Source organism: Phyllostomus discolor, chromosome 11 (assembly GCF_004126475.2).
Source record: "Phyllostomus discolor isolate MPI-MPIP mPhyDis1 chromosome 11, mPhyDis1.pri.v3, whole genome shotgun sequence".
In the NCBI taxonomy this organism is placed as follows: domain Eukaryota; kingdom Metazoa; phylum Chordata; class Mammalia; order Chiroptera; family Phyllostomidae; genus Phyllostomus; species Phyllostomus discolor.
The window spans coordinates 72,743,186-72,770,543 of NC_040913.2; the positions used below are offsets into that span (position 1 = coordinate 72,743,186).

The 27,358-nt window shown below is 38.9% G+C and overlaps 1 protein-coding gene and 1 pseudogene across 1 annotated transcript; both read right to left on the reverse strand.

Moving 5' to 3' along the window:
* Positions 1–3,967: 3,967 nt before the first annotated feature.
* BAG4 (BAG cochaperone 4) lies at positions 3,968–27,301 on the reverse strand. Its single transcript, XM_028526385.2, has 5 exons — positions 26,982–27,301; positions 17,835–17,942; positions 11,795–12,049; positions 10,472–10,726; positions 3,968–9,725 (listed from the first exon to the last, which is right to left on the reverse strand). The coding sequence occupies exons 1-5, from the start codon at positions 27,249–27,251 to the stop codon at positions 9,240–9,242; spliced, it is 1,374 nt and encodes a 457-aa protein (XP_028382186.1). The 5' UTR covers positions 27,252–27,301; the 3' UTR covers positions 3,968–9,239.
* LOC114508783 lies at positions 20,628–22,184 on the reverse strand (annotated as a pseudogene).
* Positions 27,302–27,358: the final 57 nt, after the last annotated feature.

A 27,358-nucleotide genomic window follows, 5' to 3' on the forward strand; every position in this document is an offset into this window, starting at 1 on the left:
CTCTCAAGGAGGTAGAGGATAATTACTCCTCTCCTTACGTGCAGAATTGAGTACTGTGACTATCTCCCAAAGAGCACAGTATTGAAAAGGGGGGAAGAAAAGCAACTTTATAGTAGAGAAACCTGACAAACACTACCTCAGCCAGGTAACTGAGGTTAGCATCAATAGTATCAGTTACACTGATAGTATACACATTTGTTATATGATGAGAAAGGCACTTACCTCTGTGGTATATAAACCCACAGCCCCAGTATAATCATGAGAAAAACAGACAAATCCCAGTTGAGGGGCATTCTACAAACAATCTAACCAGTACTCTTTAGGACTGTCAGAATCATCAAAAATAAGAAAAGTCTGAGAAACTGTCACAGGCAAGGGACTCCTAAGGAGATACAGAATCCTGAAAGAGGAAAAAGATGTTAGGTAAAAACTAAGAAAATCTGAATATAGTATATGGACTTAAACTAACTTAAAGTGCTAATAACAGAGACTTCCAGCCAAGATGGAGGCATAGATAGATACACTGTTCCTCCTCACACAACCAAAAGAACAAATTTAAAAACAAAAAACAAGCAGAACTGACAGAAAATCAAACTCTATGGAAGTCTGACAACGAAGGAGTTAAAGAAGAAACATTCATCCAGACTGGTAGAAGGGGCACAGACAGGCCGGGGTGGGAAGGGCAGCAGCTGGTAGAGGTGGAGTGGGCAGTCCCACATTTGCATGCAGATTAAGCTGGGAGGAACAACTGGGGAGCAAAACAGACCATGCAACCCAGGGTTCCAGTGCGGGGGCCGGGGGGGGGTGTTGGAAATAAAGCCTCAAAACCTTTGACTGAAAACACCTGTGAGGGCTGAGGCAGCAGGAGAAACTCCCAGCCTCACAGGAGAGTTCCTTGGAGACCCACAGTCCTAGAATATACACAGACCCACCCACACAGGAATCAGCACCAGAAGGGCCCAATTTGCTTGTGGGTAGCCAGGGGAGTAAAAGGCAGCAGAGAGCTGAGCAAGCGGCACTGTTCCCTCTCAGACCCCTTCCCCACAGATGGTGCCACAACGCAGCGATGTGGGTTCCCCACCCTGGCAAATACCTAAGGCACTTCTCATCACTACATAACAGTCAGGCAGAGACAAAAAAAATATGGCCCAAATGAAAGAACAAATCAAAGCTCCAGAAAAAATACAATTAAGCAATAAAGAGATAGCCAACCTATCAGATGCATAGTTCAAAACACTGGTAATCAGGATGCTCACAGAAATGGTTGAGTATGGTTGCAAAACAGAGGAAAAAGTGAAGGCTATGAAAAGTGAAATACAGGACAATGTACAGGGAACCAATAGTGATAGGAAGGAAACTGGGACTCAATGGTTTGGACCACAAGGAAGAAAAAATAAACATTCAATCAGAACAGAATGAAGAAACAAGAATTCCAAAAAATGAAGAGGCTTAGGAACCTCTGGGACAACTTTAAACATTTCAACATCCAAATCATAGGGGTGCCAGAAGGAGAACAGGAAGGCCAAGAAATTGAAAACTTACTTGAAAAAATGATGAAGGAGAATTTCTCCAATTTGGTAAAGGAAACAGACTTCCACAAAGTCCAGAAAGATCAGAGAGTCCCAAAGGAGTTGAACCCAAGGAAGCACACGCCAAGGCACATCATAAGCACATTATCCAAGATTAAAGATAAGGACAGAATCTTAAAAGCAGCGAGAGAAAAGGAGACAGTTACCTACAAAGGAGTACCCATAGGACTATCAGTTGATTTCTCAAAAGAAACCTCGCAGGCAAGAAGGGGCTGGAAAGAAGTAGAAGTATTCCATGTTTAAAGGCAAGGACCTATATCCAAGATTACTCTATCCAGCAAAGCCACCATTTAGAATGGAAGGGCAGATAAAGTGCTTCCCAGATAAGGTCAAGTTAAAGGAGTGCATCACCAAGCCCTTATTATATGAAATGTTAAAGGGACTTACATAAGAAAAAATGATAAAAAATATGAACAGTAAAATGACAACAAACTCACAACTATCAACTGAACCTAAAAACAAAAACAAACTAAGCAAACAACTAAAACAGGAACTCAATCACAGAAATGGAGATCACATGGAGGGTTATCAGTGGGAAGGGGGAGGGGGAAATGGAGGAAAAGGTACAGGGAATAAGAAGCATAAATGGTAGGTACAAAATAGACAGGGGAAGGTTGGGAATAGTATAGGAAATGGAGAAGCCAAAGAACTTGTATGTACAACCCATGGACACGAACTCAGGTGGGGGAATCCTGGTGGAAGCAGGAGTGCAGGGCAGAGGGGAATAAAGGGGAGAAAAAAGTGGGACAACTGTAATAGAGTAATCAATAAAATATATTTTTTAAAAATCGTGACACCAAATACTGGCAAGCATGCAGAGAAACTCATACATTGCTGGTGGGAATGTAAAATGGTACAGCCACCACTCTAGAAAAGTTTGGTAGTTTCCTAAAAAATTAAACATGCAACTACAGTATGACCCAGAATCGCACTCCTGGGCATTTGTCCCCCCCAAATAAAAACTATGTCCACACAAAAACCTGTACATGAATGTACATAGCAGCTTTATTTATAAGAACTTCAAACTGCAAACAACCCAGATTCCTTCAACAGGTATGGAATAGTTAAAACTGTGGTACATTGGTATCATAGACTACTACTTGGCAAATAAAAAACAAACCTGCTGATCAGGAAGTAACTTGGCTGAATCTCAAGAGAATTATGCTAAGTGAAAAGAAGCCAATCTCTCTAATGGTTATGTAATGTACAATTCTACTTATAGAACATTCTTGATATGACGAACTTTAGAAATGGAGAATAGATTAATGGGTTTAGTATGGTAGCAGAGGAGAAGCAGGTATAGCTGTAAAAGATCAACAGGATTAAAAACTGTGACGATGGAATTGTTTTATATCTTGACTACATTAATGCCAATATCCTGGTTGTGACACTGCAGGACAGTTTGCAAGACATTACCATTGAGGGAAATTGGGTAAAGGGCACAGGAAAGCTCTGCATTACTTCTTAAAACTGAACATGAATTTACAATTATCTCAAAATAAAAACTTAAATTAAAAAAATACAGTACAGTAGTCCCTCCGTATCCACAATCTCACATTCCATGGTTTCAGTTACCTGTGGTCAACTGCAATCTGAAAATATTAAGTGGAAAATTCCAGAAATAAACAGTAAGTTTTCGATTGTACACACTTCTGAGTAGCTTGATAAAATCTTACACTGTCCTGCTCTTTCCATCCTGGGACATGAATCACCCCTTTGTCCTGCATGTCCATACTGTATAGACACTACACTCAGATATTTTGAGTGAATCGCCTCTCAGCCTTTTGGCTAAGAACAAGTGTTGAGAGGTAGAGACCACATTCACGAAAGTTTTATTACAACACATTGTTGTAGTTGTTTTATTTTATTAGTTATTGTTGTTAATTTCTTACTGTGCCTAATTTATAGATTAAACTTTATCATACATATGTATGTATAGGAAAGAAACAGTACATATAGGGTTTGGTACTATTCGCAGTTTCAGGCATCCACTGAAGGTCCACTGAGGGCCTTGGAACGTATCTTCCCCCACATAAGGGGGAACTATTGTACTTCCAGTTAAATGTGAGTTTCAGAAAAACAATAATTTTTAGTACCAGTAGGTCCCATGCAATATTTAGAACACACTTATACTAAAAGATGATTTGTTGACCTGAAACTCAAATGTAACTGGAAGTCCTATGTTTCATCTGGCAATACTACTTTTGGCACTAACTTACAAGATAAAGTACGTATTGCAACATAAAAGAACATTTAAGGGGTGGCTGAGAGAAAAATGTGCCCTGATCCCAGGAACCCCTAAATCCTCACTCTCAGCAGCTGGCACCTCCTCTGCCTCACATTTCACTACAGCAGATGTGTTAATGCTCATTACTTTCGGAGGAAAGCCACACAGAATATAAAACCCTCCTGTTTTAAACACAGGAGTGAAAATTATCAAGATAAAAATACCCTTCCCAATTTCAGGTTTAAAATAGCTATCCCACTCCAAGAAAGATGATGATGATGATAATAAAACCAGAAGAGTCAGGAAGCATTTTCTAGGAACAATTTTGGGTTTCTAGTATAATACACTGTAAAAAAAATACAACCAAGAACTACCAGACAGCTGAGAAATCTCTCTAACGTGATAAAGACTGAGATAAAGCAAAAAGAAATTTTGGAGGAAATCCATTATTCAATAAGAACATCAAATTATCATTATCCTCAAGGATGTAAGATGCTACAACCACAAACAAAAGCAGAATCCTGTAGAACAAAAGAAGATTCTTAGAAATTAAAAATATGATAGAAGAAATGTAAAATTCTAGAATTGCAATATAAAGGTGAGGAAAAGTACAAGAAGGCAAAAAATGAAAAACAGAAAACATAAGTGAACCAAAGAACCATTCTAAGAGGTCTATAACAGAAACCACAGGAATTCTATAAAGAGTTAACAGAGATAACGGTGATAGAGGGGGAAAATTAACAAACAAAAAAAAAATCACAAGTACTTCATAGGAGTTAAGGGCATGAGTTTCCAGAATGAAATGTGCCCGGCATACAGAGAAAAACAGACCTGCATCAAAGCTATACCTTAGGAAATTTCAGAACAGAGGAGACAAAAATATCCTATAAGCTTCCAGAGAGAAAAATCGGGGTTCTTACAAAGGACCATGAAAATACATTTTCAAATATGCCAGATGTAAATGAATTATGTCCCATGCACCCTTTCCTAGAAACTACTGAAGACAAAACTCTACTAAAATGAGGAATCAAACCCAGAAAGGGAAAGACAGGCTACAGAAAACAAGAAAGCAACATGGAGAGTAGAAGACCCCAGAATAAAAGTATGTACCAGGAACAGTACCAGTTCTTTAGTCAGAAGGCTCTAGAATAGACTTTTTCCTTTTGAAATTGAGAAAATATATGTCTGATCTTTTTTTAATATTCTATTTATTTATTTATTTATTTATTTATTTTTAAAGAGTGGGGAAGGGAGGGAAAGAAACATCACTGTTGCCTCCCACACACCCCCAGCTGGGGACCTGGCCCGCAACCCAGGCGTGTGCCCTGACTGAGATAGAACCAGTGACCCCTTGGTTTGCAGGCCGGCGTTCAGTCCACGAGCCGCACCAGCCAGGGCTGTCTGAGCATCTTAAGAGATTTAGACAAATGATGGATGGTTTGAGGTCAAATTAATCCTAAGTACATAAGCAAACAAAATAAATAAAACAAATGATTAATTCCAGCAAAAACAATTTGTTCAGGAAAGTTAATCAGTTTACTACATGACTGAGCTCTGGTTAGCATTTACATACTCAACAAATTTACCATATACCTAGATTGAGAAGTTAAAGGGATGGGTGTATGTTAGGAGGCAGAGAAATAAAACTAAACTTTCATTCTCTATAATAGACAATCAGTAGAAATGACCTAAAATTGACAAATCAAGAAAAAGCTATTGAAAAATATGGAGATAGCCCTGGCTGGTATGGCTCAATGGTTTGAGTACAAGCCTGTGAACCAAAGAGTCGCTGGTTCAATTCCCACTCAGGCCATATGCCTGGGTTGCAGCCCAGGTTCCTGGTAGGGGTTATGCAAGAGGCAACCACACATTAATGTTTCTCTTCCTTTCTTTCTCCCTTCCTTCCCCTCTCTCTAAAAAATAAAAATAAAATCTATAAAAAGAAGTTCACACAAAAAAGAAAAATATGGAGATAATTTTTTTTAATTCAATGGAAAGTGGTTGCTTTTGAAGAATTAAAAATGGGAGTGGCGCCCTGGCTGGGTGGCTCAGTCGGTTGGAACGTCACCCCATACACTAAAACGTTGTGGGTCCGATCCCTGGTCAGGGCACATAGTTAGGTTGCGGGTTTGATCCCCAGTTTGGGTGCGTGTAAAGGAGGCAACTGATTGATATTTCTCTCCCCCTTCCTCTCTCACTAAAATCAATTTTAAAACATGGGAGTGGAAGCAGGAGAATACTCTTTTTCATAGAATTAACTCTTTAAAATCATAACTTCCATAGATTTGATTCTTTAAACACCTAACTTTTTAAAAAGATGAAGAAGAAAAATTCCAGTCATCAACTATCCATCTCAAAAAACCTTTTATAAAAATGATAATTTAATCTATAAACTTAAAAAAAATCTGCACACCTTTAACAGTATTACATCTATCAACTAAAGAACTATTTGTGAAACCCTATTTTAAAAAGCGTTTCAAAGAATTCCACACCAAAAATGTAGACAACCATAACCCATCCCCCAGATATTTCATTAGGACTTATTTGTCTAAATATTCATATTGGTGTTTATATTTGAAAGAACAGTGGCTTATTATAAAAAAAACATAATTGTGTTTTACATGCCAGGTATGGGTACCTTTATTCAAGATTCTGACAAAAATTATCCCCAAAGTAATATAAATTTAGACACTTAAAGTCCATGTGAAATTTCGAGAAAATTTTGAATGCAGTCTGGAGTCAATAGTAAGTTAAAAACTAAACCAAATCCACAAATCATAAATACTTTTCTTCATATGTTCAGTGTATTTTCTGAAACAGGTTACTAATTTAGTTTTCCTTTCTTTAATATCGATATTTGGAATTAGTTGAATATAGTTTACATCTTTAAGTTCTAAGTTTGTATTTATCCTGAATATCTTACTATAATTAAAAATATAAATCCAGAAGCAATAACCCTTCCTTACAGAAGAATTCCAATTAATAAGTGTAGAATGAGAGGAACAGAACATCACCATTAGAACACCACAGTAGTAACTGACACAACACAAGTAAGATTTGCCAATGGATTATGAAAATAAGTGGGCAAAGGTTTAAGCAGAAACAGGACATTTGCATAGTCTCCAAGTATCTCCAGCTAATATTTAGTCATCACAAAGGAAACAATAATTTTCAGTAGAGAATCCTAGCAGACACTACTAGATAGTGATTAAGGTTAACAACACCAGACATACATTACAACATCAGGTGTCATAACATACTGCCACAGACTGGAGGACATTACAGACATGACAACTAAATGCAAGGTGGGATCCTGGATTGGATCCTGTCACAGTAAGTAAAAACAGACATTAGTGAAAAGACTAACAAAATCTCTATTTTGTCAATTCTCTACTTTAGTTAGGTAATAGTATTGTATCAAGGCTAATTTCATACTTTGACAAATGGTCTACAGTTATATAAGATGTTAACAGAAGGGCAAGTTGAGTGAAGAGCATACAGAAACTATTTTTACAACTCTTCAAAAGTCCTAAAATTATCTGAAAAAATTTTTAAATAACTTTAAAAAAAATACACACATATGTATATATGTGCATAATATATATACATCAAGAAAATGAAAATTGGTATCTTGGGCACTCAAATAGTCGTTTTCTGTCCTGAATTCATCATTGTTTCACTGTTTTATGTTAACTTTGCTATTTAAGGTTCTCCCCCTTCTAAATTTTGTTTCAAGTAGTCTTTGAATTTTCATAGAAAAACCTTTTTTAACTTTCCCATATTAGGCCAAAAATAAAAATCCTAGAATAAAATTATCACATTATCTCATAAAATCACTCATCCCAACCATAAGATCCAGCCGTTATTTTTACTCCATTTCTTCTCACAATCAATTATGTTGGTATTGGTTTTGTATTTTTTTAATAAGGAGAGGAGATGGCTGATAGATTTATTATCACTAACAGGCCTGGCAGTCTAGAAAAGAAACATTATCATTTGCCATCTTATTAAGAAACAACCATTTTTCTAATAACAGACACTGTATACTAGACACCACTTTAGATGTAAAAACTAAATTATTTACCTAAGTCTCTTCTATACGTTAGCATAGAGATAGCACAGAGGTACCCAAGCAAGCCCAGCTAAGACCCTTTCAATATCCCTTCCTTAAATCTGGCTCTAAAATGATTGTTACTAATGGTAATAAATATCTTTTAATAAAACAGGCAATATTTCCCATGCAATTTATTCTAGGGAAATAAAGATAAACATCAAATCCACCTTTAAAAGAAAAAATAATTTCCTACTCTAGCTATGGCTGATTCATTCCCTGAGCATGAATTCTATTTTACCCTCCTTGTTTTTTACTATAAACTAAGCTGAAATCTGTCTGCAGGGCTCTTGATGGTGAAACCAGTATTTTAGATGAAGAACAGCATTTCCAAATAGTTGTATTTATTACTTTTACAGTTAATTATTTCTACCCACTGTGGCATTTAATTTTTCATCTGTTACCTATGCTCCATATGCTCCATATGAAAGCAGCACTAGTGAAAAGATAATTAAAGGGGGGGGGGAGGCGAATTTTAAAGTAAATCTTTATCCAAATACGATAAAAAAGCAAAAAAGAAAAATGGCCACAAGCATTTGCATTCCTATGCCCATGTTATTTTCAAATTGCCTTCTGCTATTAACGCGAAAAGTAGAAGTGGTGAAACTCTAACCTAATGATCTATACAAAAAAGGAGACAATTTACCTCAGGAACTCATTATGCATTGCAATATATTCAAGTGGTGAAAAGATATAAATTCATTCAGAAATGCCATACTATCTGGCTGTCAATATAGTCTCTTGAATAATTACATTAAACATATTACTACAAAATGTACCAAGAAGTAGAGAATAATACTATATTTGTAAACTGCAAATAACAAAACAAAACAGAGGTCCAACAAAGCTCAAGTCCAAGCTGTAATTATACGACGTGTATGTTGAAAGCAGTCAAAATGTACAAAAATGTGACAAATAATCCACATGTTTTAAAAAACAGAGCCTGTTTGTCTCAGATTATATCCAGTCTCATCTGGTAGATTTCTGATAAGCCTGTTACATAAAGTGTATTTCCCTCCCGCTGATAAGAAGCAACTTGTAGATATCCATACATTTCTTAAGGAGTAAGTCTACTTGGCAATATTGGTAACTCCATTGTTTCCTATTACATTCATTGGTCTAAAAACTGAAAACAACTTATAACAAAAATGTTTTCCCAAATCCTTTACCAGTTTTTCAAGTTTCAAATCAAAGGAAAGCTGGAATGCATTGCTTCTTGTCATCAACAGGCATTTCAAAAAAAAGGGTAATTAACCAAAATCAAGAGTTTTGGTCAAGTTGGTAACAGGTTTCCCCTTTTTTCTAAACCCTTTCATAATCCTTTTTTTTCCAATTTTTCCAGTATGGCCTGGATTTTACAAACAGCCTCTTTCCTGGCTTGTCGGACAGAGTCCTGGCCCCCAGTTTCAACTGAATCCAGTTCCAAAAGTTCCTTGGTTAGCATCTCTTCCAGAAGCCAGTATGCTTTGTCTGTCTTTTTTCCTACGAACTCTTCTACTTCTTGCTCAAGATACTGGACCTTCTCCAGCACGTGTATGATTTTTTTAATACTTGGGGGAGTACCTTCATCTGAAGGTAAACACTCTTCAGGAAGATTATTACTTTGCTCTTGATTGCCGGCATGTTCGTTGGTGGCATTACCATACAGCTGAGGCTCAGCACTATACTGGACTTGGGAATCCAAAAGATCTGAATTATCACTGTTCATTGTTCCCGGGGACTCGTACTGATGGACATTGCAAGGAAAGTTGTGCTGGTTCATGCCTTGATCTGATTGGCTATAGGGGTATGAGGAATCCTTGGGGTGGGAAAGCAAAAAGGGAAAAAACTGTTTCAATGGTAATCCATCAACATCAGATTTGTTAGCCCACATCTTTCACCTTCATACATGAAAAGATTCCCCACCAATAAAACTACACCTCCTTCATTAATGCTTTGAGAAAAACACAGCCTTAAAAAGAAAAAGGGAGTGCCCTGTCAGTAAGAGGCAGAGATTTCCTGAGCATAATGGCTGGAATCTGCCATCCATCCAAAAGGCAGGACATCACTACGAACACCTCATAATCTACCCTTACTACCTCACAATCCTCTAAGTGACTTAATAAATAGAAATTAGATAGTTTTCCTCATAAAGAGTTAAAATCTTAAGACAGATCTTAGAAAGGAACCCAGTCACAAGCAAATGATGTTCCAGTCTTTGGTTTAATAAAACCACACAATTTCATACTGGTTTTGTCTTCTGTCTACAGACTGAGCTAATAAAATGCAATCTTTGATTCTGTTTAACATTCAGATAGTATTACAACAAACAGTAAATGAGTGTTTTGGGAGGGGGGCTCTTTTGGAAGGAGGATATGAACCTTAAACTGCTCTAAAACATAGTCTTTTTTTTTTTTTTTAAGGAAACTGGGCTAGGTAAAGCTATAGGTAGGAATAACCAACTTTTTGCAGTTAGTCCCGACTTAACACAGACCACTGCATAAATTTCATGTTGTGCTTTCTTAACTACCCAAACATCAAAAGAACAACATTTAGGTCTCCCACCTTTGGCTGCTGGGGTGGTGGTGAAGTGGGTGGCTGAGGAGAGCCAGTGCTAGGCCATGCTGAAGTACTTTCACTCATATAGAGATTCCCAGGTGGTGCTGAGGGCGCAGCTGAAGGCCAGGGGTAACGGGTTCCCATTCCATAAGCACCCTGAGAAGCCCATGAGTCCTCTTGTGGTCGTGAAGATGGTCCTGCTTGTGGCACACTACGATTACCATCCCCATAAGGATAATGGGGCAGGGCCATTCCAGGGTTCTATATTGAAAGAAGGACATATGCTGGTCATCGCTTTAAAAAAACAACAACATTAAAGTAATGGAAATATTCTAGTATTAACAGATTCTGAGATGCTCTATCTCTCCTTAACAAAATATATTTTGACCACTACTGGGCTAAATTTTAGCATCTTGGATCAGCTCTAGTAATTGCTCCAAGCCTTAAAAAGCTTGGTTCCAAAAATACCAGAGGCAGATTTGCTGATAATCAAACTCAGGAAAAACGGGGTCTAAAATTCAATGGCTGAAGCACAACATAAGTCCACCCCATACATACTATAAATAAGTAGTAGACTCCTATAAGTAAGCAGAAACAAAGGCATATTTGTGGAAAAAGGGGCCACATACTTATTAAACCTGACAAGCTAAGGGGAAGCTTGCACGGTGGACCTTACAAACTCAGAAACCTAAAGTAAGCACACAGGATGACCTGAAATTAAAACTCCGTAACTAAAAGTGAGTTATGGTGGGTAGTCCTGTCCTAGGCCAGTAACTAAGCCTATCTGTTGTCTTTTTTGCATCTATAATAACATGCCTTTGGAATGTCAGAGTAATTCCCTTTTTCACACCCATCAGGGCACAACCTCCCACCAGAGGACAAGACTGCAGAACCTCTCATCGTTATCTTACTCTCCCGCATACCATCTCTATCTGCTGTAAATTTTGTTAACTATCCTATACCCACCAATGCCAAAGAAGTATCTGTCTATCCGTTTTACTTTTTATCCAGTCTCAGAGATGTCCAAACTTTGCTTTCTCCTGTTCCCTAATGTACCACTAATGGATTTCATGTAACTTCCTTATGTCTCCTCCTTTGGTTGTAATGTATAATTTAAGGTGTAAAACTGCCTTTCTCTGAAGCATTTTCACAATCTGCTGAGGTTGTGCTTCTTGACAACAGTTGTTAGTTTGGCTCAAATAAACTAAAAAATTCTGTATAGGTTTGGATGTTTCTTATGTCAACATATTAGAACTCTTGAACAGAGAAATGAACATGGCATCGTTCATAAAACATTAAAAAATATAAACCCAACAGAAAAATGCTCACCTGTGAAGCAGGGTACCCTGGAACCTGCCCTCTAAGAGGAGGTGCTTCAGCCTGGCAGTCCTGCTGGGGATACATCCAACGAGAGACTGGGGTTGGGCTGTTGCCAGGTGAGCGGTAGGTGCTTGGAACCTCCGTGGAGTAACTGGTCTGAGAGTATCCAGGTGTGTAATAAGCCCCAGAGTATGAGGCAGTATTTGCCCCTGGGCCAGTGGGGTATGGTGGGCCATATGCTCCATTAGTGTAAGAATTCAAACTCTATAAAAACCAGAGTTGAGAGAGAAAAAAAAAAAGACACGTGAAAGAATTGAAATGCTCTGATTTAATGCCCAACTTTGAAAACTTTGGGAAAAGGTCAGTAAGTAATGAAAATATGAACTACTAAGTAATCTTGGAAGCATTCTTTCTTTCATATAATCACATACCACATATTAAACTCAGATGATCGCTGTGGAGTCTGTGCCCTAACAATGGGAGAGTAATTGTGATGAGATGCCTCAGAGCAGTGCTTCTGTTCCAAACACTTCCATAAGTATACCTAACAATTAGACCTAACAGTAGAGAACTTAAACTCAAAGACTGGTGAGAGGATTCTGGGAAATGTGGGAGAATGGCTATAGAAAGCAGAAAATAATCATGATATAATAGAAAGAAAAAAAGACTACAGAGACACACCTAGCTCTCCCAGAGGCCCTGTATATATAAGTTCATAAACTTATCTTGAAGGGTTATTGTTAAAATTAAATGAGATGACATATACAAAATGCTTAACATAGTATCTGGCATGTAGTATGGTCAATAAATAGTAATTATAATATCATTGTTGTTGGTTTCATTATGGTAAGGTCAAGAAATGAACCCAGATCTGACTCCAGAATTCATGTTCTTTGTACTATTCCACTGTGCTTCCTAATAATAGCAGCAGATAAGAGACAAACAACTCATTTATTTCTTGTGTTTTAAATCACCTATCCAGATTATTACTGACACCCAGAATCCTGAGTTTAGTAATCCAAACAAGATTAAATCTAAACTCTAAATTTAAATTATTACCTTAATGTTTTCTATTAATTTCCACTTTACCTTTTTAAATTGGTTAAAACATAGAATCAAGTTTTCCATCATTCTCAGTAAGACTATATAATCTTTCCCAATTTAAATAAAATAAGAATCCTGTGATATTATCTAGACTTACCATGGTGATCATTTAACAATGTACACAAATATCAAATTATTAATGTTGTACAGCTCAAATTTTAGTTATTCCTCAATAATAAAAGAATTCTGACTTTTTTTAAAAGATTTTATTGATTTACTTATAGAGAGAGGGGAAGGGAGAGAAAACCTCAAAGTGCTGGAAAAGTATCAATTGGTTGCTGCTCAAATGCCCCCAGCCACGAATCTGGCTGCAACCCAGGCCTCTGCCCTGACCAGGAACGGGCCAGCAACCCTTCAGTTTGTGGGGTGACACCCAAGCCCCTGAGCCACACCAATCAGGGCAAGAATTCTGATATCTTAAACTGCTATTAATAACTGCAGAAAATGAAATCCACATCTGATTCCTAATCTAACACATAAAATAGTGCCATAAATTAATGTGGGACAGACATCACAATACTGTGGAAAATCTTAAATTCTTAGTCACACTTTTATGGCAAGAGGATAAAAGACAAGCTATCATCACCACATGGCCCTCCCTAGAGTGGTTCAAATGAAGATCCCAGCAATCATTCCCTGCATAGGACAACGAACCACCCCCTGTTAAAGCCAACAGGGAGACTGTTAAGGTCTTCTGCCCATGGATTGCTGTGCTGAAACAAAGAACTCCTTAATACAACATACACAGTTGGAGACTAGATAAAACATCATGTGACTTTCTGTACTGTTATTTAACTTCCAGAAATCTTTCCTAAGGAAATGATTCAACTGGAGAAAAAGTTATAGGCATAAATTTGTTCATCACAGCATTATTTAAAATCAAAATTGCAAACAACTTAAATATCCTGTAACAATGGAACAATTAAGTAGACAATGGCCTATTCATTGAGGGAGTTTTGTTCTGCTTTAAAAATTCACTGTCAGGACTGACCAGATTATTTAATTTTGTTAAAAAATTACTTTTAGTCTTTTTCCTCAAGTTTTAATAATGGCATTGTGGTAATTTTTAAAAAAACTTCCTTATAGTTTAAAGACACATATGCATTTACAAGTGAAATACTAGGATGTCTAGAATTTTCTTCAAAATACTCCAAGGATATAGATGAAAGAAGATGGCCACGTACTGATACCTGTTGAAGCTGAGAGATGGGTACATGGGAGATTAACACTGAAAGTAGATCTAAGTCACATAAAAAAAGTGTATGAACAGTAAGTTTAAAGCTATGTAAAGATGATAGGGAAAAGTCTGAAAATAAGTCTACCAAAATATAGATATATTTGCCCTGGCCAGGTGATGCAGCTGGTCGGAACATCATCCTATACACCAAGAAAAGTTGTGGGTACAATTCCCAGTCAGGGCACACACCTAGGTTGTGGGTTCAATTGTTGGGAACCGCCCTGCCTGGTTTCAGAAGCTGTAACCCCCCATGGCCAAGGCTGAGTAAAAAGGCCTTAGGGACATAAGCCGCTAAGGAGACAAAAACTTATCCCCTCTCTCATATCCCCCTGCTTGGCTGGGCGGATGACTGCTTAGCCAATTACAGGAAAGATTCCTCAAGGGAGGAACCACCTAACAGGCACAGTCCCCAAGGGGCCATCAGGTAAGGATTTAGGGGATTATGGAGGAGTGACGAAAGACCTCACCCCTCAGCTTTGTCATAGCCTGAGTCCTCATTCTATCTGTAAAAAGTCTCCTACAAATATCAAATCATTTCTTGGCTGCCAGCATTCCCTGCCTGATTCAGGCCTGAAACAATGCTGAAGGCGGGTGCAGCCCTGTGCCGGAATGGGTGGTTCCCAGTGGCGGGATGGGCAGGGGACTATCAGGTCTAAGAAACAAGGTATACAATCCTGTGAAACCTGCTTTGCTAAGAAGGCCCTCAATTTAAACGTTAAGGGACCAAGCACAAAATTAGTTTGTTTCCCAAAGTTTTATGGCCCTTGGGCGTCACTCTATCTATCTGACCCTGACTCAGAATAAGCCCTTATACTTCTTTGAAAATTGTCCATTCCTTGATCATTACTGCCTGACAATGACTGATGAGCTTTACATATACACCCTGTATTCCTATGCAAACTAAACCCAAAGAAAGCCCAGGGAAAGAGGTGCTGGAGGCCCTGCTCCTCTGAGAGATTGGCCAGCCTGTCTACCCAAGCGGATCATGCCTTGGTAGAAGTATTCTCAACCACGGTGGCCAGAAGAGCTCTGCTGGACGGAGTTCCCCCACAGTCAGTCCCTGGTGGGATTGAGTACAGGAGGCAACCAGTCGATGGTTCTCTCCCATCAATGATTTCCCTTTCTTTCCCTTCCTCTCTCTCTAAAATCAGTAATAAAAAATATCCTCAGGTGAGGATTTTTAAAAAATGGATATATTAGTGTAAGGAAAATAATTTTTCTCCTACACTTTTAAGTTTTTTTGGCTGGACTAATAATCGACCTAACATGAGACTGAGCAACAGGAAAAAAATGACCAATTTTATTACATATGTACATTCAAGGGTTCCATAAGAATATGCAATCCAAGGTCACACTGGGCAGTGTGACCAGGCTTATATGCCATTCTGGACTAAGAAGAGGGAAAAATGAGTCTAGTGTTTCAAAGGGAAAGTAGGTAATTCATATGTACATTGAGGAAGAGCAAACATTTGGTAAATTCTTTCTACCAAGGTGGACAAAGACTGCAAAAAGATCCTTGAACGTAAAGCCAAATCTCACCAAGTAAAAAAGGAAAAGGGCAAACACAAGGAAGAAACAAATGAAAAGATACAGGAATAAAGCAATCTTACATACAACTTTCATTAAAAACTTAAAGTGAAAAAAAAACCCCCCACAAAAATAAATAAAATAAATAATAAAATAAATATTTCACGTAAGAAGTCAAATTTTCTGCCCTGACAAGTGTGGTTCAGTTGGTTGGGCATCATCCCGAAAAGCTAAAGGTGGCTGGTTGGGTTCCCAGTCAGGGCACATGCCTGGGTGGCAGGCTGAATCATAGGTCTGGGCATGTGCAGGAGGCAGGTGATTGATGTTTCTCTCTTACATCGATGTGTCTTTCCCTCTCTTTCTCCCTCCCTTCTCCTCTACCTAAAAATAAATAAATAAATAAAATCTTTAAAAAAATAAAAAGTCAAATTTTCTTATACCAATAGCAAAAGATATCAAACTAAAAAGCATACACAAAGCAAAGGAAACCATCGACAAAATGAAAACACAACCTACTGAATCAGATAAAATGTTTGCAAATTCTATTTCTGATAAGGGGTTAATTTCCAAAATACTTAAAGAACTCATATAACTCAATAGCAAAAAAAAAAAAATCTGATTTTAAAATGGAAGAAGCTCTGAAAAGATATTTTTCAAAGAAGACATGCAGACAGCCAGCAGGTGCATGAAAGGGTCATAACATCACTAATTATCAGTGAAATGTATCAAAAACCACAAAGAAATGGAATCAGGCCCTCAGGGTGGAAGGCCAGGCTCTATAGTGCCGGCAGAGGGGCAGCACCCTACAGCCTGCCTTGGACCCCCTTAAATCCTCCCTCACTAGACTGCCTTCTGGTCAGGTGAGCCTGACAGCAGCTGCTTGGGTTGGGGCACAGGTTGCTCTTGGAATCCTACCCAGTGTGGTGACAGAAGCTATAAGCACATCTCACCCTGTACAATATGAATTAAATGTCAAGATCTAAACAAAAATAATATTTTTAAACCACAGTAAGATATTACTCTACATCTGTTAGAATGACTATTATAAAAAAAGACAAGAAATAACAAGCGTTGGTATGGATGTAGATAAAAGGGAACCCTTCTGCACTGATGGTGGGAATATAAATTGGTTCAGCAACTACGAAAAACAGTATGGAGGTTCCTCAAAACGTTAAAAATAGAACTACCATATGACCCCTGCAATCCCACATGTAAGCATACATCCATAGGATACAAAAACATTAACTCAAAAAGGTATCTGCACCCCTATGTTCACTGAAGCATTATTTACCAAGAATGGAAACAACCTAAATGGCCATAAATGGGTCAACAGATAAAGACAATGTGGTATATGTATACAATGGAATATCATTCAGTCATAATAATAGAAGGAAATCTTGCCAATTGGAAGAACATGGATGGACCTTAACAGTGTTAAGTGAAATAAGCCAGACAAAGAAAGACAAATACATGTAGACAAATACTATATCTAAACAAAAAACAAACAACCCAGCTCTAAAATACAGAGAACAGATTACAAGGTGTCGTTGGTTTGATTCCCAGTCAGGGCACATGCCTGGGCTATGGGCCAGGTCCCCAGTAGGGGCACATAAGAGGCAACCATATATTGATGTTTCTCTCCCTATCTTTCTCCCTCCCCTCCCTTCTGTCTAAAAATAAATAAATAAATCTTTAAAAAAAAAAGAAGTACAAATAGGTAGTTACAGAATAATTACAGAATAGCCATGGGTATATAAAGCACAGTATAGGAAATAGAGTAGCCAAAGAACTTATATGCATGACCCATGGACATGAACAATGGTGGAGGAATGCCTGAGGGAATAGGGGGCGCTAGGTGGAGGGGGGCAAAGGGGAAAAAATCAGGACAACTATAATAGCACAATCAATAAATATAATTTTAAAGGCCCTGGCTGGCGTAGCTCAGTGTACTGACCACAGGCTATGAACCAGTGTCGCAGGTTCGATTCCCAGTCAGGGTACATGCCTGGGTTGCAAGGCCGTGACCCCCAGCAACCGCACATTGATGTTTCTTTCTATCTCCCTCCCTTCCCTCTCTAAAAATAAATAAATGAAATCTTAAAAAAAAAAATATATATATATATATATAATTTTAAAAAAAGAAAGAAAAAAGTCAGAAAGTCTGTCAACTATAGACCATACCTGGCCTTGCATTTCCGGCCTTACAGGATATGTACTTGGGTAAGGAGTCCTAGGTCGAGCAGGAGAATTCCAGTAGTTAGAATTGTAGCTAGGATATGGTGGCTGCTCCTAAAAATAAAAAAGGAAAAGAAAATGAATTCACTTATTACTAACATTCTTTTTTTTTTAAACACTCACCCAAGGATATGTTTATTTATTTTAGAGAGAGAGAGAAACATCGACGTGAGAAACACAGCTGCCTCCCAAACGTGCCTAGGGGTTAGGACGACACTCCAACCAACTGAGCCACCTGGCCAGGGCTTACTAATATTCTTGCATCACTCTGAAAACTGGATAGAGACACGTGTAAGTTTCAAATAAAAAAAGGGCAATGGAACCTCACTGTAAAATCACTTGTTATTAAACTGATGCAGGTATATAATAAATCACATGCCCTAGAACACGGGTGCCAAACTCACTTTCACTGGGGGCCACATCAGCCTTCAAAGGGTCGAATGTAATTTCAGGACTGTATAAATGTATAACTACTCCTTAATGGTTAAGCAAGAGCTCAGCACCGCTGCCGGGTAGAAGACAAGGTGCCAGGCTGGATAAAACAAGGTGGAGGCTCGGATTTGGCCGGTGGGTCTTGTGTTTGCCACCTGTGCCCTAGAACAAAGCAATACTGACTGTCTAGTAAAAGCCTGTTCTTATGCATTATACTAATGCCACCAGATCAAACAATATATAAAGGAATTTTATTATGTCAAGATGGTTAGAAAAACCAGAGACATTGGATTCCTTTATCTCTCCCCAATCACTAACCCCATCTTACTAAATTTAATTCATATAACACAATCACAGTCCTTTGCATTGTTAAGAAAGCAGTATTTACTTACCTCAACAACTTTGGAGCTTGAAAATATTACTACTAAACTTTACTGCAAATTTGCTAAACTTTTACTTCATATTACATAAAACTTCAATACTCAGCTTCTTTGCCTGGTCACTCTAGATTTTTCATATTCCTCTCCTCTGCTATGGTTAAGCTTTCTGCCAGCAGCCTACAGCTAACTCCCTATCAAGAATTGATATAGAATAATTTGGTAATTTTCTCCAAGGAGAAAATGTAGCTATGATATTAATTTCTACGGCTTTTTATTCCAACTCAAAAAGTTAATGCAATTATTTGCAACAAGCCAATAAACTATAAGAGACTAGATCAACTCAAAACTCTTCAGAGTCTAGCTTAATATATACATTTGTTATCCTATAAGCTGAATTACTACTGTGCTCTGAACTTTGTAGTTTAAATAGTTTTAAGCTTAAACTGGATCTTTGAATTTTTTTCCCAAAACTTTGGTTTCACAAAGAAATCAACTGGCAGTTGTAATCACTGAGTTACACCATCTTAGCTTAATCTCACTACTTATTGATTTTATAAAACTGTTTCCAAAGCATGTAATTATCCCATATGACAGTATACGAACTAGACAAATTACATCTCCTTTACATAATGTATCCACAGAAAGTAGGAACCAGCAAGATTTTTTTAAAAATGTTACAGGCAAACTTCCAAATCTCTCAAGCAGGCAAATCCCCGATTCATGCACTCCCTTTCTCCTCCTAATTAAGGTGTGATAATTTGACTAATAAACTGATTTCTCTTCACCAAGAATTTGAAGCTTGAGCAAAGAGATGAAAAGACAAGAGTTGAAGCTTACTCAACCCAGTGGTGGCAAACTAATACCTTATTCCCCAGGACCACCCTGGTTTCTGTTCTTTCCCACTGTTTCTCTGAGGTACCCCTCATTTTTACTACCTCTCCACCCTTCCATCCCTCACCCTACCCACATCCTCCCTACCTTACTCAGTTTCCCACAACCTAATTCCTTGCCACCCTTTTCCTCAGATACACTCACCCTACAAACACCTAACCCAGTTTAAACACAATTATACACTAACTTCACATCTGTACTTCATCCAAGGATCTGGGGGAGAAAATCCCAACAAGTCGTCTGGTTTCAATTCACAACCATAAATCTCAGGTAGACACTCAGCACTCCCTACAGCTACTCACTATGTTCACCACACTCTCCAAAACAACTATTCTCTTATTCTCCCAACTGTTCTCCAGCTGTTCTCTTATCCCACCCTTCCTTTCTCAACTGACAATCTTTAAGTGAGAGAGAGCATGCGCGCACCAGCAATCAGACAGAAACTCCTACCAAGGTACTATATCTATCACTCTTCCCAGAAATATCACTTTATTCCTGGTCAGGCACAAGCCTCGCTTGCAGATTCGGTCTCAGGGTGTGTTCAAGACACAACCTGTCGATGTTTCTCTTTCATATTATGTTTCTCTCCTCTCTTTCTCCCTCTCTTTCCCTCTCTAAAAAAATAAATAAATAAAATCCTTTAAAAAAGAATATACTGTACCCTTTAGCTGTACCCTCATATCTCCCCATTGCCCCAGCCCTACACCACTACTTACTTTCTGCCTCTCTAGATTTACCTATTCTGCATATTTCATATAAATAGAATCATAGAATATGTGATATCTTGTGACTGGCTTCTTTCACTTAACAATATTTTTGAGGTTCAACTATGTTGTATCATGTATCAGTACTTCATTCTTTTTGTGGCCAAATAATATTCCACTGTATGCAAACGCCACATTTTGCTTATCCATTCATCGGTTGTTGGACATTTGGACTGTTGCCACTTTTTGGATAATACTGCTATAAACATTCATTAATAATTTTTTATGTGGACATACGCTTTCAGTTCTCTCGGACATATACCTAGACATGGAATTGCAGAGTCACGTGGTAACTGTTTAACAACTTGAGGAACTGTAAAACTTTTCCAAAGCAGCTTCACCACTTAACATTCCCATCAGCAACATATAAGGGTTCCAATTTCTCCACATCCTTACCAATACTTGTTTTTTTTCTGTGTGTGTGTTTTTTTTTATAACCATCCTATTGAGTGTGAACTGGTATCTCATTATGGTTTATATGGTTATGGATCTGCAAATCCCTAGTTGGGATTTGCATATAGTTGGGTTCCCCCCTGACCTTCCAGGCTTAAATCACTTCATTGTTCTTGTAAAAAATAACGTGGTAGCCACAGCTGTAGCCTGGATCCTCCACACAGAAGCTCTGATATGGGTCTTTACAAGACAGTCAGTGAATTCCTGATAGGGAGACCTGGTGAACAGTCTCTTTCCTCAGACCAGGGGTGAGAAAGCTGTAGCTCTTAGAGATGGCATCAAAAGTGGCCTTTGCAAAGTTGTCCAAGGTGGCAGTGCAGCCCCTGGCTGAGGTGCAGCAGTTGTCAGTACCAGCCATCAGCAACAGTTTCTTGAGCCACAAAGGCTGCAACAACGCCAGTGCCACTGGGGGTAGGGATGAGGCACACCAGCACAGAGCCACAGCGCCCAGTCACCTTGCAAGGAACAGTGTGGGGCTTGCCTATCTTGTTCCCCCAGTAGCCTCACCGCACAGGGACAATTGAGAGCTTGCCCAGGATGATGGCCCCAGGGATGGCAGTGGCTACTTCCTACGAGCACTTAGCACCCAGACCAACATGTCCATTGTAGTACCCAATGGCGACAAATGCCTCAAACCAGGTCCTCTGGACAGCACATGTCTGCTTTTGCACAGGTGTAATCTTCAAAACTTCGTCCTTGTGGGATGCTCCCAAGAAAAAGTCAATGATCTCAGATTCCTTGATGGGCAGAGAGAAGAGAGAGATCTCCTCCAGGGACTTGATCTTCATGTCCTTGACCAGGCAGCCCAGTTTGGTGATAGGTATCCACACCTTATGGTTAAATTTACAAAGTGACTTACTAACATGCCTCCAAAAAATAACCCCCGCCCTAAGAAATCTAATAGCAGAGGAATCTAAGTAGTGCTGCTCCTGCCCACGTTCCAGTTATACATTTGTTTATATTTTTCACTAAAATTAGACAAAAATTATAAGAAAAGTACATTATGAATTATTTTTATAGCCACATATTCCAAAAACTACTTAAAAGCACTTTGTGCTTTTCTATTGACTATCATCACAACTATTTACTTTCAGTCTCATTCAGATGTCTTCCATGCTTCTCTACAATGTTCCCCTATCTCTTAGAACCAGATTCAAACATTTACCAGCTCACCCTATCCCACTTCCTTTACTACCAGATGACCTAGCCTCCTACTTCAGCAAGAAAGGAGCCAAGAGCTATAAATTCCTTAATATCCTTCCAATGCCACATTTACTCTCTCTCCTCTACCTCAGGAAGGGGTGTCTCAACTCTTCCTTACTCCATTTTTTTCTTTTATAAAAATTAATTTATTTTCTTAATCCTCACCCAAAGATACACTTATTGATTTGAGAGAGAGAGAGAAAAAGAAGCGTCAATGTGTTGCCACCCACACTGCTCCGTGCCCCGACCGGGGATCAAAACCACCACTGTTTGGTGTATGGGACGATGCTCCAACTAACTAAGTCACCCAGCCAGGGCTCTTCCTCACTTCTTCCAAACCCTACACCATCCTTTAGCGTGCATCTTTTTTTCCCAGTCTACTAGGTTACTCTCCTCTGCTTCCAAACACACGCAACCCCCTAATCCTAAAAATTCTTCCTTCAATCCTGCTTCCCAGTCAAGTGACCACCATTTACTAACAAGTGTCTGGAAGTACAGTCTATACCACCTTCTGATCCAAACCTCCCATGTATTACTTTAATACTATTTTTTAAACTCCCACTGTGAAAATCAACAATATCTTCTTATTGCCAAATCCAACTATTTCCTTTCAATTCGTATAACACTTACTGGCATAAATAGGTGTGCCCCTGCTTGGGCTGCACTGCAGGACTCCCCTAACGTCCCTACCACCTTTCTGAGTGCTCTCTCTCACTGACTTCTTTTGGATCCTCGTTTGCTGCCACCTATTCTAGACTCTCAAAGACTGTCCCTGGCAACGTTACCCAGTTTGGTAGTTCAGTTATATTTGTATTTGATGACTCTCTCAAATCACTCTCTCCAGACTCATCTCCCTCCAAAGTGTCACATCTAGTGTTTTGTTCCTGCAGACAACAAAAGCTGGATGCCACAAGAACTCTAAAATTTGACATCAAAAAACCAAAACAAGAACAGGAAATCACAAACTTCTCTAATCAATTCCATACATTGCATCCAGAGCTCACCAAATGTCTAACCACCATGACTAACCGGCTTCCAGCAGAAGTGAAATAAAGGCAAAATATAAACCCTTCCCAAGTCTTTGTATTTCACATTTTTTAAGCTCTTCTATTAACCAATCACTAGCTCTTTTGGCACAAAGCTAAACCATATCATTCTATAAAAAAACTGTTCCTCTTCATTTATATTCCTATGAAACCTTTATTCCTATGAAATACTAAAATCTCAGAATCACCTTCTGTTTCTCCTATATTCCTAGCTTCCAAAGATATATACCCTTGATGATATCTTTAAAAATCTACACAATTTATTTTGAAATGCATCAAAGAATAAGATGCAATAAAACAAATATAGTGACAATTATACAGAACCTAAGTGGTAGATATATTCACTGTATAATTCTTTCAACTTTTCTGTATGTTTGAAAATTGTTACAATAAAATATTGCGGGGAAAACTTATCATATTCAGACATTGTTCAAATACATGTCCTTTTACCTCCCTTATGAACTACTTTAGGAACCTAACTGAGCTCTCTGTCCCCCCATTCCTTGCCATTGTAATTCTCCTCCAAGATAGCTCCCCAATAACCCCTGTCTCCTGGTATTCACACCCTTGTGACCTTGCCGCCCACCTTATACCATGGTTGGTCTCCATGACCAGTACAATGGTATACCACTCCTGAAAGTGGATTATAATCTCATCCGTGCCTTGCCACTTCCGTCTCAGCATGCACTCTCTACATGACTTATTCTGGGAGAACGTGTAAATCATCTAGGGGATCTTTGTAAAATGCACATTCTGATTGAGTGGCTCTGTGGCAGGGCCTGAGATACAGTATTTCCAATCAGCTCCTAGTTAATGCAGATGCTGCTGGTTCAGGGAGCAAACTACAGTGCTGCAAGTATGCTAGGGAACAAGGTAAGAAAAAAAAGAAAGCTGGGAGAGGTAGATTTCTATTTTTTTCCCTGCGATATTTAAACATGTAAAGATAAGAGTCAAGTCTTTGTAGTGGTTTGGTGCAACACCATCTCACTATATTCCATTCTACAGAACAGTGCTTCTTAAACATGAACGTGCATACAAATCACCCAGGTATCCTATTAAACTGCAGCAGTAAGTCTAGAGCAGGAGATTCTGCATTTCCAGCAACCTTTAAGCAACACTGAAGCCTCTGGTCCGAGGACCACACTTTTTGAATAGTACGGTATTAAAAGGCTCCTATACTTTTTTGATTAACATATTTAATTACAGATAAATGTAAGACACATACATCAAATCTACAATAAGGTTAAAAGACCAATAACAAACAGAAAAAAACATTTGTGGGGGGTGGGCTGGGATGGGAATAAAAGACAGAAAACTGTACTTGAACAACAATTAAAAGAAAAAAAAGAAGAAAAAAAACACTTGCAACATCCATGACAACATATACTCATATATCTTTTGCATTCATTTTCTATTGCTGCAAAAATTACAATCCTATATATTTCAACTCTCAGAAACATCAACCAGAAACATAAACTCTTGAAATGGTTCCCAAATGCCCATTACACATTCCAGCTTCACCTCCAACTACACCGCCACCCACCCTATGTGCATGCCTATACCCTAACCATACCTTAAACTGTGTACACGGTACTAAAATCTTAACATCTCTAACCTTACTCTGAAAACACACTTTTTAAAAATGTATTCAACTGACAAATATTTATTAAGAACCTAACACACTGTTGGTAATACAGCAAGCCCAAATAGAAGTCATTAGTTTAATGGTTCTCTCCTGTCTCCCTTCAATTGATCTTCAATCTGATTTGCCTATTTATAGGTCAAGCATTTATTTCATCACTCTGCCATTGGATTCAAGTTTCCCAGGCTGCTTAGTCCAGATTTAGACAGAGAAAACATAGACCCTTCTTCACAATTAAACCCTCACTACTACATGTTTTTTCTCACACGATTTTTTAAAGCTATAATAAAGACACCATAAAACCCACCCTTTGGAAGTGCACATACAATTCAATTGTTTTTAGTATATTCAAAGTTGTGCGATCATCATCACCATCGAATTCTAGAATATTTTCATTATCCCCAAAACAAACCATATACACTTCATCTGTCACCCCAATATCCCCAGTCCCCCCAGCCCCTAGCAATCACTAATCTTTCTGTCTCTACAGATTTGCCTATATTGGACATTTCACATAAATTAAATCATACAGTATGTGGTCTTTCTGACTGGTTTTGTTCATGTAGCATGGTTTTCAAGGTTCATCCATGTTGCAGAATGTACTGGATTGGCCAAAAAGTCCATTTAAATAAAAATGCATTTTTCATTTTCACCAATAACTTTACTGATCTCGTTATTTGGAGTATGTCAGCCATCTCCCACATGTTATAACGTTGATTGTTCTCAATTAATCTCGATCTGATTGTTATCAACTTCAACCGGTCTTTCTTGCTGGACTATGCAGCATCATTGTTCAGCAAGAAATCTCCAGCATGAAACTTCGCAAACCACTTTTGACACATTGTCAGTTACAGCACCTTCTCCACACACTGCAAAAATCTTTGTGTTCCAGTTGTTTTTACCTTCCTTGAAATAATAAAGCATAATATGCCAGAAATGTTGCTATTTTCTTCCATCTTCAATATTAAAATGGCTACACAGAACATCACCGATTTTGATATTTCCTTAAAAAATGTAGGCTAATATGACAGCTGTCACAATACAATCTAACAAAATTGTTTCAAATGAAGTTAAAGACAACTAAGCACTACTAGAGCCATCTTATAGAAAAAAATCAAACAAACCCTTTGGCCAACATATTTTGATACAACCAATATGTTTCAGTTCTGTCCTTTCTATGGCCAAATAATTCCATTGTATGATTATACCACATATTATCTATTCATCAGCTGATGGACATCTGGAATATTTCCACTTTTTGGCTATCTGAACAATGCTGCTATGAATTATGTGTGTACAAGCTTTAAGTGGACATACGTTTTCAGTGTTTTTGGGTATATATCAAGAAGCAGACTTGCTGAGTAATACAATAACTCTATGATTAATGTTTTGAGTAACTGCCAAACTATTTTCCAAAGTACTGAACCATTCTGCATCCCCACCAGTAACGTATGGGAATTTCGCTATTAAATTTTCAAACAATAAGGATGTTATAATTCCTTAAGGAAAGGAGAGATGTGCCCCACACCCTATTATAATAACTATATGAAGAATACTGCATTAACAGAATGGCAGGAATATAAGATTTCTGGCAGGACTATAAGAAATACAATGTTATAAGTCCGAGTATATTGAGCAAATGAGTTAAGCTTTCACAGCCAATGGTCCTTTAATCATAAAATAGGGACGCTGTGTATGACATTTATGTTGCAATCGCCGTGCAAATAAAACAACCAATACAAAAGTGCTTTCCAACACTGATAATCGTGATTTGACCCTGAGCAAAGCATTAGGGGCAAAGGGCTAAAAGCTCAGATCCCTCCCGCAGTTCCTTCACGTTCCTTCCCCGCGCGGGAAGGGTTACTGAGTGAAGGCGGGGGCTGCTGCCACCTTCCTTCTCCGGGAGGCCGGCCTGACGAGCCACGCAGGATAAATTGTAAGAGCTTAAAAAGCAGAGCCGGGTCACTTCAGCCCAACGTCGTTCCCAGACGAGGGATGCTGCATCCTCTCTTTAGCTTAGCAAGTCAGTGCAAGATCTTTTTTTTCCTTTTTTAATGGTAATAAACGTTTATTATTGTCGAAGCAGAGAACGAGGGGCAAAGAAACACAAGTATACATGCCCCTACCCATGATCCTAGTCTTTTATATCTACAATCCCTTCCAAAGGTAAACAAAATGAAATCCGATCCACTGCAAGCTCTGGAGATAGTGCAATCTCAATGGCCCTCATCCCCAAACAATTCTCTGCTGGATCCCCCCGGGACAGATGTCGCAAAGTTTACCTGGTGGCTTCCTGCAGCTCGACCCGGCTCCGTCCAGGTGCCTCCAGAAGGGTAGTAGCCATCACCTCCCCCGCCTTCCCCCGGCCAGGTGGTCTCAGCCGGGCCACCCCCGCGCATCCGCCAGGAAACGGGAGGCGGGGGAGGTTCGGGGCGAGGAGGGTATAAGGGTGGAGGTGGGTGCACCGGCACATCTCCACCCCCAGGCCCGTAGTAGCGGCCGTAAGACGGACCGTCACTGGGGCCGTAGCCTGAGCGCCTTAAGGCCGACATCCGCTTCACTGCTCCGAAGCGCTTCCCGCCCCCCCCCCACGGCCAGCTCAATGCGCAGGCGCCAGCCAGCGAGAGGGAATGGACAACAGTGAAGGGGGTCGCCCGAC

Excerpts from the sequence above, each read along its gene's own strand:
- BAG4 (XM_028526385.2), bottom strand. The coding sequence starts at position 27,251 with ATGTCGGCCTTAAGGCGCTCAGGCTACGGCCCCAGTGACGGTCCGTCT. Across the intron at positions 17,943-26,981 it reads GAGCTGCAGGAAGCCACCAG|GAGCAGCCACCATATCCTAG; the intron begins GTAAACTTTGCG and ends TTTTATTTTTAG. Across the intron at positions 10,727-11,794 it reads CAGGGTACCCTGCTTCACAG|AACCCTGGAATGGCCCTGCC; the intron begins GTGAGCATTTTT and ends CTTTCAATATAG.